The sequence below is a fragment of the Trematomus bernacchii genome, unplaced genomic scaffold (assembly GCF_902827165.1).
Source record: "Trematomus bernacchii unplaced genomic scaffold, fTreBer1.1, whole genome shotgun sequence".
Taxonomy (NCBI): domain Eukaryota; kingdom Metazoa; phylum Chordata; class Actinopteri; order Perciformes; family Nototheniidae; genus Trematomus; species Trematomus bernacchii.
The window spans coordinates 1,836,397-1,849,406 of NW_022987342.1; the positions used below are offsets into that span (position 1 = coordinate 1,836,397).

Consider the following 13,010-nt stretch of genomic DNA (forward strand, 5'->3'; position numbering starts at 1 on the left):
ACACACACACCACAACCCACACCACACACACACACACACATATTTTACTACTCTAGTTCTATAATTAGTCCTTTAAGCTATGTGTACTTTACTTGAGCATTTATATTTGAAGCTACTTTGTACTGAACTACAATAGAATGTAAAATGCTGGTATTATACACTCTCAACAACAAACAAAAACACCTGGCTAATTATTTAGCAGAATGATATCCTATCCGCTACTGTTATTTTTAATTATGTAGAAAATGAGGGCCATATGACTGAGGTGAGGGAAAGGCAAACCAGAGCACAAGGGATCTGCCTTAGGCTGGCAGGTTTTCCTGGAGAGAAGAGAGCTGTGTGAGTTCTTGCGAGCAGGCAGACAAACACACGGACTGATTAAACAAACCAGTTAGGAGCTGGAAGCGTGGCACATAGACAAACAATTTAAGGCACAACGATCCGACGGGGACTGGCTGGTGATGCTGAATACTTTTAGGGAGAGGAAATGGCTTGATGGCAGACAAGTGTGCTGATTGAAGATGGCAGGCAGGTGCACACAGAAAGAGAAGGAGACAGACGAAACACCAAGCAAAAACCAAGAAAACCAAAACACACCAAGCACACATCCGTCGAACAAAATGCCAAAAATAACAAAAACACACAGTCACGCACAGGCAGGTGACAGGAAACATCTAGGTCTGTGCAAATGTACCAAAATAATTAAGCTAGACCAGATGCAAGATGTCTAGTTTCCAGTGCGTGCTAAGCTAGTCCATAACTTAATATCGATTAGACAACATAGATCTTCTATAAAGCCCTATTATGGCAGGACTAACATTGCAGGGGGACTTGTGGAATGAAAATATGCTGCACTGTGCTCTGTAATTTAAATCATCATTCCTGGTGGTATTTCTGGAGTAATAGACATGGAAATGCCAAAAGATTGTTTCAACAGCTAACTTTAGCTAAAAAGCTAAAACGGCTTATTTGACTATACGTTTTTTTTCTTCTTCTCATTGGAGCACTTTTGGTGGTACTGACCGCTGCAGACCGGGAACACCCCACAAGAGCTGACGTTTTGGAGTTGCTCTGACCCAGTCTAGCCATCACAATTTGGCCTTTCTCAAAGGCCTTACGCTTGCCCATTTTCCTACTTCCAACACATCAACTTTGAGGACAAAGTGTTCACTTGCTGCCTAACATATCCTACCTACTGACAGGTGCCATTCTAGCAAGATAATCACTGTTCTTCACTTCACCTATCAGTGTTCATAATGTCATGGCTGATCGGTGTAAGCCTTTATGACAGTGTGAACATGTTTCTGCATATCAGATTAGCACCTTCAACTTCCTCCAAGATAAAAAGTGGCTCTCCCTGCAGAGAAACCTTGGTATGAAACTGTAAATATGTCTGGGGTGGGGATTAGAAAGGATAAGCATATGCGCTCCAGACAGATTGAAATCACTGCCCAAAGCAGGTGATGTTAAAGTCACCTCACCACCTCTAGAGAAATACATCCAGGAGGAATGGGGCTCAATTGACTGCCAGAAAGCGAATAAAGCCAAGGTGTTTGATTTTAATAAGGGACCTCAATAGTTCTGCACCACTTCCAAGGTTAAATGTACGCATGATCAGAACCACGTTTATCTCAAATCTCTGAATAAAGAGCTACTGGAGTCTTGATCAAAGAGTCTTCCAGACAAAGATTCACATGGTCAGAAACAACCCGTTTTGCACTCTATGGTTGGCAGTGTTCGGCTTGTGTTCACATTTGATTCGATCAAAACTGAGACAGAAAGTAAATGTAGACCGACATGTCCCATTTTTCGCTTCCTTAAACAGGCCTTGTGGCATTCTCTTGTGGTGCGGCAGAAATTCAAGCGTATTTGTTGAACCATTTAAATTGGAGTGAATCCTGTTCCCACTCAACGTCACCATGAACTGTTAAAAAGCAGTTTTTGAGGTAATTGAAAAATAGATAGAGGCTTTTTAGATATGATTTCCTTCACTGCCCATTGAGTATATCTGAAAAACGTATTCTCTGCTCTGCATTGAAATAAAACATGTTAGAGGTTGCCGCATTGTTACCCACCCGGGATAACACCCCAGATGACAAGCCAATTCTGGAACACTATACATCGAGATGTACAGTAAAGCACTAATTCATACATGACAACATGGCTTTTGTCATTGGCAATATATCTCAGATGACTTACAATACAATGCAGTAAAAGAGCTTTCATTGAAACGTAGTGTCTGTCTATCCATTGCCCGTCTGTCTGAAACCAATCAGAGCTGATTTATGAGGAGATTACAGTGTTTATAGTGGGTGTGACAGAGCTGATACAGCCTTTTGCAGCTGAGCGACATCCCACAAAACACCACAAAAGAGAGGTCAAGTACAAAATAGGGCAACCACACAGCAGCCTCAAAGCCAGATCTCCGAGATTGAAAGCACGATCACGCACACACACCAAGGGATAGCCTGTGCCTTTAAAAAAACAAAAACAACACAATAGGAGGCTGTGCTGTTTCAGCAGCTGAGAAAGGACGCTGGTTTAAACAGGCACAGATCAGAAAGGACAGGGCGAGATAAGATGCGAGAGTGGAGGGAGATGGCGAGAGGTGGGGATGCGAGAGAACTCTGGGTTCCAACAGATGGCGACAATATGGGTGTCCTCCTTTTCTAATGTTAGGCTTTTGCGTCACACTCATTTTTTGCTCATTCAAAACCAAATCCAATTCTCTTTCATTTTGCCTGCACTTTCCTTTTGAGGCACAGAGAGCTTTGATTTTTTAATTAAGATCCTGAAATATATTTGCAAGCGTCCACTCCCTTTACTGTGCATCAATCAAAGTGGAGTAAGACTATAACACACAACTTGTGATGCAATACACTTCAACAGCATCACTTACTCTTGGATACGGAGTCTAGCAGACATTTTAAAGTGGCATAATAAAGGCTTATCCCCTGTAATCTCATTTATTGTAATACCATTGCAAAAACACTTCATCAGAAACACATTTCCTCTTTAAAGACCTTTACATTGGACACATTCATGGTTGCACAAGTTTGATTATTAGAAAGCGTCGACATGGCTTTCCTAATTAAAGACTATTGAAAACAGTAATTCAACTACCTTTAGGTCCAATCCAAGCAAAATCCTCAGTGACTTTCTTTTCAAATAAAAAGTTGAATTTTCAGGATACATCTCAAAATGGTCTCCTGAAAGAGAAGAAGTGGAATGAAAAGCAAGGAAAACGTGTGATAAGAATGAAAACCAAGGAAAACGTGTGATGAGAATGAACACCGTATTGCCGATTAGGTCTTCGTGAGAAATAGAAACACAGTGAGCAAATTCCATGATTTGATTTAACCACAATAACATTAAAGGGAAAGTTTCCAATGGGTTGAATTTTCAGTGTTCAGCTAAAAGTGAAATTGATTCCATGAAAATAAAACAGGATTACTCGGCATAGAAATAGAGAATGAAAGATGCTTTAGAGCTAAGGCAAAATGTCAGAAACACAGCGTACCAGAGTGAAACAAGGGGCACAACTTGTGGCTGTCATGTAGGAGTGTGCCAAACAGACTCTAAAGATGTCCGTTCCCAGCTCTACCTCGTGGCTCTCCTTCTGGCTTCTTTCTATCTTTTCTTCTTCGCTGCCTCATGAATTCATGAAGTCAGCCTGTCGGTTTTGATTCTGTCTCTGTCACCATTGATTCCTTTCACCCTCCTCTCTTAACTTTTTTTTTCCCCATTTGTTTCTCTCTCCGGACATTTGACCATGAACTGACCCTCATGAAATATGAAGCACAGCTGGAACCACTGATTCTGCCTATTTCTGTTTCGAATGACGTAGACAGAAATAACTGTAAACTCATCTTCTTTTGGGAGTGCTGCATCCTTTCTGCTCAGTGTCACTGACTATTTCCAGTACATTGCTGTTCCAGCTTTTCCGTTTTGAACTGAAGATATATTGTATTTATTGGCTTTTACTTCTATACTATATGTATGTTTCTTGTTCTTTGCGATCATTTCATTAGATTTGTATTTATCTTAATTTAAAGGGGCTCTATCATGCTTGTTGGGGTTTTCCCTTTCCTGTACAGTGTTTTATAGGTTTTGTGGTTGACCAATCACAACAGAGCCAGCCAGCTAACCAATTAGAGCAGACTGAGCTCTGGTTTCAGACAGAGATACAGCCAGTATGAGAAAAATAAAGAGCTTTCAGAACATAAAAGCATGTAAACATGTCACAGTAGAGGCACAAAATACAAACCTGAAAACCAAGCAAAATAGGGCCCCTTTAATGTTTTGCACCAATTCAATGGAGCAAATTACTTGCATGCAAGAACTGGGTGGTGATAAACCAGATTCAGATTTATTTGTCTTTCATCTAACTCAAATATTGTCTTGTTTTCACATCTATCCTCTGAGTTTTTCCATCAACTATTGATCTGATCGGTACCACTTTACAATAAGACTACCCTTATAAAGGGATTACGAATAGTTTGTAATTAATGTATTAATTAGGTTGTGAACACTTTATAAATCATTAATAAGCTTTTATAAGACATGAGATAAACAGGGCAACTGTGACCGGTTGCTTGCCAAATAGTGAGCCCACATTTATCTTTACTGCTAAGCCTTATATTGGCTACTTAGCTTACTTCGTCTTCTTCATCAGCCAGCATCCTTGGTATCTGTTGTTCACTGAGTTGATTCCCCCCCTTCCATCTTGAAGTTTCTTGGCATCTCTTATGACCATCTATGAATGAGTTACTAACATTTATAACTACCAAAAGGGAGCCTTATTGTAAAGTGTGAAACAAATCACCATTTATTGATGAGTCACTAACATTTATAACTACTGAAAGGGTGCGTTGTTTTTAAGTTTAATACACATGTCCATTTATGAATGAGTTATAACATTCACGCTGACCTAATACACATTTTTCACATGAAATGCAAAGTAAGATGCAAGAGTGCCAAGCAAAACATTTTATTCACACATGAAGAAAAAACATAAGAGCTTTTCTCAGACATAAATGAAAGACCTGGTAAGAAATAATGGTACTCAGACTGGAAAGGCTTTGTGTATATCCTTGAACAAGCGTCCAAGCAGTCCATCAGGGTGAGCAGAGCCAAGATGACCATTCAAGAACCTTGAGGTGTTCCTCCAACAAACTCTCTGTACGGTTTCCTGTCAGTCTATGGACATGTCCTTTGACGGTCGACCAAGCTCTTTCATTATGTTGGGAATGACTGCCAGTCTGGGGGTTCACAAACCACCTGCTGTGGTTTATGGTGCAGTGGTTGCACCCCATGTTACTCAGCACTCTCCTGTATGCCCGCCACTCATCACTAATAATGCTACTTCCTGACTTAACATGCCATCTAATCAGAGGGACAAGGTGGCATCTTGATCGTTTCTCCAGTAGTTTCAACACTAGTCTCCGCCTTTTGTCTTTTACTCCCATCATTCCGAAGACCCATTTTTTCCTTCTCCAGGTATGTCCAAAGCGTCCACGTGCATACTAACAAAAAAGAAATCATAACATCATCTTAATTAACAACAAAATGCACACAAATTACAGTAACAATTGTTGCACATCATGTTTCAAAATGCCATACTTGTTTATTAGGTGCATTGTATAACATAATTTAAGGATAATTATACAGTAATGGTCCATATTGATTTTTTTGTATTTATTTGTATTCTCTTGTACAAGAAAGCCCAGTCTATAACTGCCGAAAATAGGAACTGGGTACATTACCTTCTCCCAGACACAAATACTCAAATAAAATATTTTACTTTATCAGCATTGGTATTACCAATGCTTACTATTTATTTGATACCAATTTGGTAATACAATTAATAAAAAGAACAAGGTTTGGGTTCCTTTTCAGATGACTGTGACGTTAACGTGTAAACTCAATAATGAACTCCAGCTCAACCAACCATATTGTAATATCTAAGTAATCATCTTGAAATATGACATTATTATTTGTAATGTACACACATCTTATTGTGAGGTTGATTTCACATACACTACGCCGCTCTTCAACACTACTTTGACGTTAGCTTGTCTACATAATCGAGCATAGCGAATTTAAATTAACCTTATCAATGCATAAAGTTACCTACCTAATAAAATATCTCTCTAACTTACAAGGATGACCTTATTTTACCAACCTCAAACAGAAGCCGTTTATTCTACAATATTATCCCACTTAATGCTCAACACTTCTCTATTACGTTTTAACTTGGAGGCTACGATTAGCATCGTTAGCACAGATGTAGCTACCACTTGCTTACATGCTAACCCAAGCCTTAACATTCATTAACGTTAGCTGACTAAAAACATAAGCAACACATAAATAAAGTAATCGAATTTCACTAACCGCAAAACCGCATTCATGCACCGTCTGTTTTAACCAAAGAGCGAGTCACAATAGTCCGATATAAGCATGAAGAATAGTCCACAAGGCACCAGCACAACAAACACGGCCGAATTCAAGTTATGTTCCCCGGATAAGTTGAGCAGGCAGAGCCCCTGTAGCATCACGGAGCTGCTAGCAGAGCGGAAAGCTAACAGCAGCAGTCACTGGACAGACCTGTCACTCAATGTGACCACGCCCTAATTTATGCATAACTTTAAGGCTTAATATAACTTAAATTAGAAATGGTAGTAACTCATTAAAAAATGGGAATGTGTTTTACACTTTACAATAAGGCTCCCTTTTGGCAACTATAAATGTTAGTAACTCATAAATAAATGGTCATAAAGAGATGCCAAGAAACATCAAGATGGATGGGGGGGAATCAACTCGGTGAACAACAGATACCAAGGATGCTGGCTGATGAAGAAGACGAAGTAAGCTAGGTAGCCAATATAAGGCTTAGTCATCTTGCCAAATAGTGAACCTGTGTTGATGTATGAAAACTATGTTAGAACTGGTTTATAAATGGTTCTTAATGATTAATAAAGTGTTTACAACCTAATTAATAACCTAATTATAAACCCTGTATGAATCCTTTATAAGGGTAGTCTTATTGTAAAGTGGTACCATCTGATCTACTTCACACTTGTTTGGTGAATTGCTGAGGACTCAAAGAAGCTCATTGTCGAGTGTGAAGTTGTTTGTATAAGCAGTTCTTGGAAAAAGCTGTAAGCACGGTACCAAAGGACAAGCAATCGAGCAATCATTTATTTTTAAATGGCAAAACATGTCTTCTGTTTCCGTACGTCAGACAAAAGGGTGTCGTAAAAGCCAAAAAAGTATTCATGTGTGTCATTGTCATTCTCTGCGCTCTGAGTTATCTGGGCCGCAGTTTGACTTTATTGCCGATCTGTTCTGTAATCTCACCCAATGTTTACCAGGAATATTTATCTTTTATTTTCTCTCACCCTTCCTTCACTATCTGTTCTAAGCCTGGCTGCCTGCTGCTGATTATTCTCTCTTCCTCTCTCCTCCCATTCCCCTCTAGGATGAAAAGAACCAGGTGATGATCACAAATGCCTGGCTGCAGATGGTATGTCTCCTCTCCGAGCACTTTTGTGTGATCACTGTGTTGTAATCGTCATTTGGTGTATTTTTGGACATTATGTTTGTATCCTGTGGGCTCTGCCATCTTTTTTTATTTTTGTTTTAATGTTCACATCTAACTGCTGTTGAAGGCATGAAGCCCGTTTTGAGCTGCACCTAATTACCTTTTGTTTTGTACAGAAACTGTTTCTGTTACTTCAGTGACTCTTTAGGGCCTCATGTGACAATAGAAAACAAAGGGCTAGTGTTCGACGGTGCTGTCAAACTTGTTATTTTCATACAAAATTAAAGGCAATGGTTCTGTCAACCTTTTTTATTTTAGGTTTATTTATTCTTTTATTATACTTAACAGTAGCATAATACATATTTGTGTTGTCAGTGTGAGGCTTTGTCACTTTAGAACGTAGATAAAAACATTTTATCAAGCCAGCAAATCTTGTTTTCTAAGATCATTTCTCAATACTTTTCCTTGGGTTACATTCATTTGCTTTTTTAAGCCTTTAAATGTAGTTGCTGTTGTTAACCCTGTTATTATTTAGCTATTGCACAATAACGGTGCAAAAATACTACTCGTAATTGAACAATTTTGGACAAACATTTTTAGCCGGCAACCATTAATTTGCTAGCTAAAAAACAAGTACGTAATAGATTCAGTTTTTCATAGGAAGCAGGGATTTGTTTTTTAACATTAACTGTGATAAAATCTTGGCCTCAGAAAGTTATGTAATGCTTTTTTAGCTTTAGATAAGCTAGCTAGCTAAACATGCTAACAACTTTTACTTCTGTGTTGTTTGTTCTGGAAAGGAACAACCTTCTAAAGTGATAATGCTGAGAGGATAGCAGCGCTACATCACCAGCTGAAATGATGGCCCTGCACACTTTTAAGTGAAAACTAAGAATTGGCACAAAGAAGAAAAAATAGTTTGAACATACTTAAAAGCTGCTGTATCAGGAATTGCATGTCAAACAAAAAAAGATCAGAAGTTACAATTTTTTCTTTACTTTAACTTAGAAAAAAAGACGGTAAAAGAAAAAGTCTGTGGCTTCAGGCGATCCACGAGAGAAGTCTAATCAATGGAACCTTGTCATGCACGTCTGAGAAAACACTTCATCACAGCTGAGCTAGGATGCTAATGAGTTTAACGTCAATTATCAAAGTAAACTGTCTTGTTAAAGTCAAAGTAGTGAATATGTATACTGCATTGAATTATATAAACACTGACAAGCCAAGGAAATCACAGTTTAAGTCTAAACCTGTCACTTGTCCACGAACAGACTGACCGGACATTGAGCCCCATGGATTTAAATAAAACGCCAATCATCTATCTCCAATGACACACTGATAAAAATATGTTTTGCTCTAGTAAATATTACTATGATTATGTGTTTAAATTATACAAGAAATTACTAATAATTTTCTTTTACTCAAAATCTCTCCTTTTATTTAATGTGTTACTTGAATTTGCAAGTAGTTTTGTATCTTCATTTTGATCATAGCACCAAGTAAATGTTAACTAAAGTAATGGGTTGACCTAGTAATATACCTGGGCAATTACGGCCCGTCCACACGGCGGCGTGCGTTGAAGCTTCAACGCTTCTTCCCATTCACGGCCCGTCCACACAGCGGCTTTGGAAGCTTCTTCCAACGCTTCTGCCCATTCACTTTGAATGGGGTGACGTCACTTTTCGCCGAACTGCATTGTGGGAAGCAGAGCGGAGCTTTCCTGGCGTTTCAGGCTGCAAAAGTTGAGCAATGTTCAACTTTTGAAGCTTCTGAAGCTTTCGGTGGAAGCGTCAGCCAATCAAATCATATGCCAGTACAAGCTCTAGCCAATCAAACCGCTGCTTGTGTGTCAGGGGCGGGAGATTCATGTGATTGGTTGTTGGTTGAGCTTCAGACATGCCAGCCCGCAAGCTTTTTCCAAAGCCGCTCTGTGGACGGGCCGTCACTTTGAATGGGGTGAGGTCACGCTTTACCGAACTGCATTGTGGTTCCGTCGGAGGAGTTTGCGCACAGTACAGACATTTGAAAAAAAGCATACGGTTCCAGTTGAAGAGAAGAGAGCATGGACCCTCATCTAATATGAATACTCGTGGATTTTGAATCATGTAAGTATATTTTTGTACTTTATTAACTCTGTACATCCCTGTTAGCGTGTCAGCTTAATGTGGATACCAAACAAACAGTGTTTCAGCTTAGCAATTTAGCTTGTTAGCGTGCTAGCTAATTTAGCCTGCTTTCATGGACGAGGCACACACAACAATATAATACTTAGTGGTTTAGTAGTTGCTTCAAATGAGTTAACAGCTGGCGAAATTCACCGTTTTGAATAAAAAATGTGGCAGTTGGGCACTAGTAGTTCAGAGAGGTTTTTTTACTTCGGGGGTGTTCGCGCTACATTTTCAAATGCTGCTCGGTAGTAAAGCAGTGTGGCGCCAAACTGAGTTTTCCTTTACTGTGGGAGTCAAGTCAATTCACTCACATTCATCCGACTGTGTGTGATGCACATGTGTGCTTTTATTTCCTGTGTACACTGAGACAGATAGCGGCACCAGATTCCTAAAAAAAGGGTATGCCTATGTCACATTCACTGCCATGGACGCCGCTCTGTGGGCCAGTCTGTGATGTGGCCTGTTTCACTGCAGCCTAAAGGAGAGGGGTGAAGGAAGACTACTGGGACAAGAGTTACTTTATTAGAAGTGTAACTGTTGGTGTCTCCTTCTGTAGCACGTTAAATTGAAGTTAAGGCATAATCTTTGTTTCCAATATTTTTCTGTACTTACAGTTATGTGTGTTCGCTACAATAATTGACATGTCTGTTAAACAGCACCACGTTGAAGTTAGACGGAAGCCGCCCTCCCGCCTGATGGAGCTTCTGGAAGAGTCTGCAGAGGAGCTGATTAAAGAGAACCAGGTAAATGTTCTGCTTGATTTGTGTTAAAATGTGTCTGCTGTTCTGTTTGTACATGAATATCTCTATTCTCTAAAGGTAAGTACATCTTGCCATTATGTGAGAAACCTCTTCAGTCTCCAGTTTTTAAGTTAACATTTAGATAAAGTACATTGGAATCTAATTTTACTGTATAATATTTATATATTTTCAAACTTACTCAATTTCAATGTTTAATATTCTGATTCAAAATGTGTTTTTCAGGAGAATTGATAGTTTGAGCCTGTAGAACCCAATTATTTAATCAGGTTTACTTCCTGTTGGGAACAAAGCAAACATTTAATAAACTGAGCTTCCTTACTTGTAGTCATACTTTGACCGTAACAAATAAGAGTTAATATAAATTCCCATATCCACACTGTAGCTAATGCATATGATAATAAAGCCCTTTGAACCTTTTGAAGCTTACCCCATCCCCTCTGCTTAAAAAGAACATGTAAAATCAATGGCTACTTAAATACTAAATTAAATAGCTAGCTCAACCCAATCAGTCTTAGTAAATTCACAGAAAAGTTTACAGTACTGTATGTTAACACTGATTTACATGTTTTGACAGAATGGAGGCAAAGATATCGTCGAAAAAAGGACTATGCTGAGTGTGTCGTGAAGCTCCATGTCCCCCATGAAGTGCAGCAAAAGAAGACGCCACACCTCCCAACGTGTCCATCTCCATCGAGGGATCTGAGGGGCTTGATGAGTGTAAATGTTTGGTGAACGCCTGCCTTCTGCTCACGGACATCATCCATGCAATGAACTTAAAGGTGGGGTAGGTAATTTTTGAGAAACCAGCTCGAGTGCGCTAGAATTTGAAAATACACAACCGGAAAAAATCTGCCACGTCCTTACAGAGCCCCTCCTCCAACACACACGAACGCGCACATGACCAATGAGGGCACGAGATAAGTTTGTGCACAGATGGAAGGCTGACAGGCAGGTAGGCCATCCAGTTATTTTAGCAGGGCTGGCTAAAATGATTGGTCGTGCTTTTTACAGCGCCACGGCTTCCACAGATGACATTTTTTTATGTATTTATTGTCAAAGCATTTAATATATTCATTGCTATCGGGATGTTAAGAGCATTCCATGGAATATAACAAAAAGTGTTTCTGAAATAAATTACATACCCCACCTTTAAGTTTTTGTTTGTTAATATTGGATTTTTTACTACAGGGTACGTGTAATACTCAAACAGCATTTAGCTAATTATACTTTTGCTTAAGTAACATTTTCATTACCAGACTTTCACTTGTAATAGAGTATTCTTACAGTGTACGACCTCTGAGTGACAGTCTATCAATGTGTTTCTGTGCCTGCTTTGTTTAGTTTAACGGATGTATGTGCAGTATTTGTTAAAATCATTGTAAACTGTAGATTAATCATGGCATGTACTGTATCAGACAACAGAACAAAAATAAATGTGTTGTTTAAAAGTGTCTACTGTTTCATGTTTTGTAGTAGCCTTAGTGTAAAACAGTTTTATTGAATAAGAATTGCATTTGATGATACTTAATAATTATATTTCAATATTACCTACATATTTATTAAATAAAAGATAAGAATAGCAAGTAAAAACAACCTGAAAAGCCAAATATTTTAATAAGATGCAAATGTAATCTTAAGTAAAATCTACTATGCAATAGTAAGTCAAATGTACTTACAAAAACTGAGTGTGACAGTAAAGTTTACTTAAGTGCCTTTAGTAACAAACACTTCTTAACTGTAAGTAGATGCTACTTGAAATATACGTTGTTAAATGTACTTAGGTTTTCTGAGTGCGTTTTCTTACCTCGATTTTCCTAAGTAAATCTTACTCCCCGTTTTTTTCAGTGCACTCAGTGCAAAAAAAAAATTACCATCGTAACTTGGCTCCTTGCAGATACAAAATGGCACGCTTCTGAACTCTTAATTGTCAAATTCCAAATAACATCTGTTCTGCCATCCAAGCATGTGGAAACCAAACTACTTAGCTCAGCTACAGCACATCTGTAGCATTATGTAAAGGTGAAAATAAGCTACAAGCAATATGCATTACACTGCTCAGGAACATGGTACACCAGGCCAGTCAGGTAGCAGCCTCTTTATCCCAGCAGTGAGAACAGCACATTACGGGGGTTGCAGCCTAAACTCATTCAGGTTGAGTTGACTGATGACTGGGTTATGAATCAATCAATTATTCAGAATGCCACTTCTTTAATACGTTCTTCTGTCCTGAACGTGGAGGATTTAAGGATTAGGCTGCAGGTTTATCAGGCTATGAATGCCCCACATCCGAAATGGATAGGATTTAATGTGTTTTTTAACTGTGAGAATTGTTATGAGATTAGGTTTTCATGGAACTAGGAGTTACTTTTGTCTCGTTCTCTGGAAGAGTGACATTGAAAGGGTCAGTCCAAATGAAAAGGTTTTATTTAGACTTTAATATTTTTGTCTCGGATATTCCTGCCTCTATCTGAGTACAATGTAGCTGATGTGCTCAAAATCTATCACATATAGGTTACTGTGGTGTTTAATAGTCCTCCA

At 38.8% G+C, this 13,010-nt stretch overlaps 1 protein-coding gene across 1 annotated transcript in view; it reads left to right on the top strand.

Moving 5' to 3' along the window:
- The window catches only part of LOC117483206 (neuronal acetylcholine receptor subunit alpha-7-like), a 47,148-nt gene that overhangs the window by 13,797 nt on the left and 20,341 nt on the right, over window positions 1–13,010 (top strand). The window contains exon 3 of the mRNA XM_034131435.1: window positions 7,481–7,525. Within this exon, the coding sequence (XP_033987326.1) occupies window positions 7,481–7,525 (45 nt within the window). The remainder of the gene's footprint in view (window positions 1–7,480; window positions 7,526–13,010) is intronic.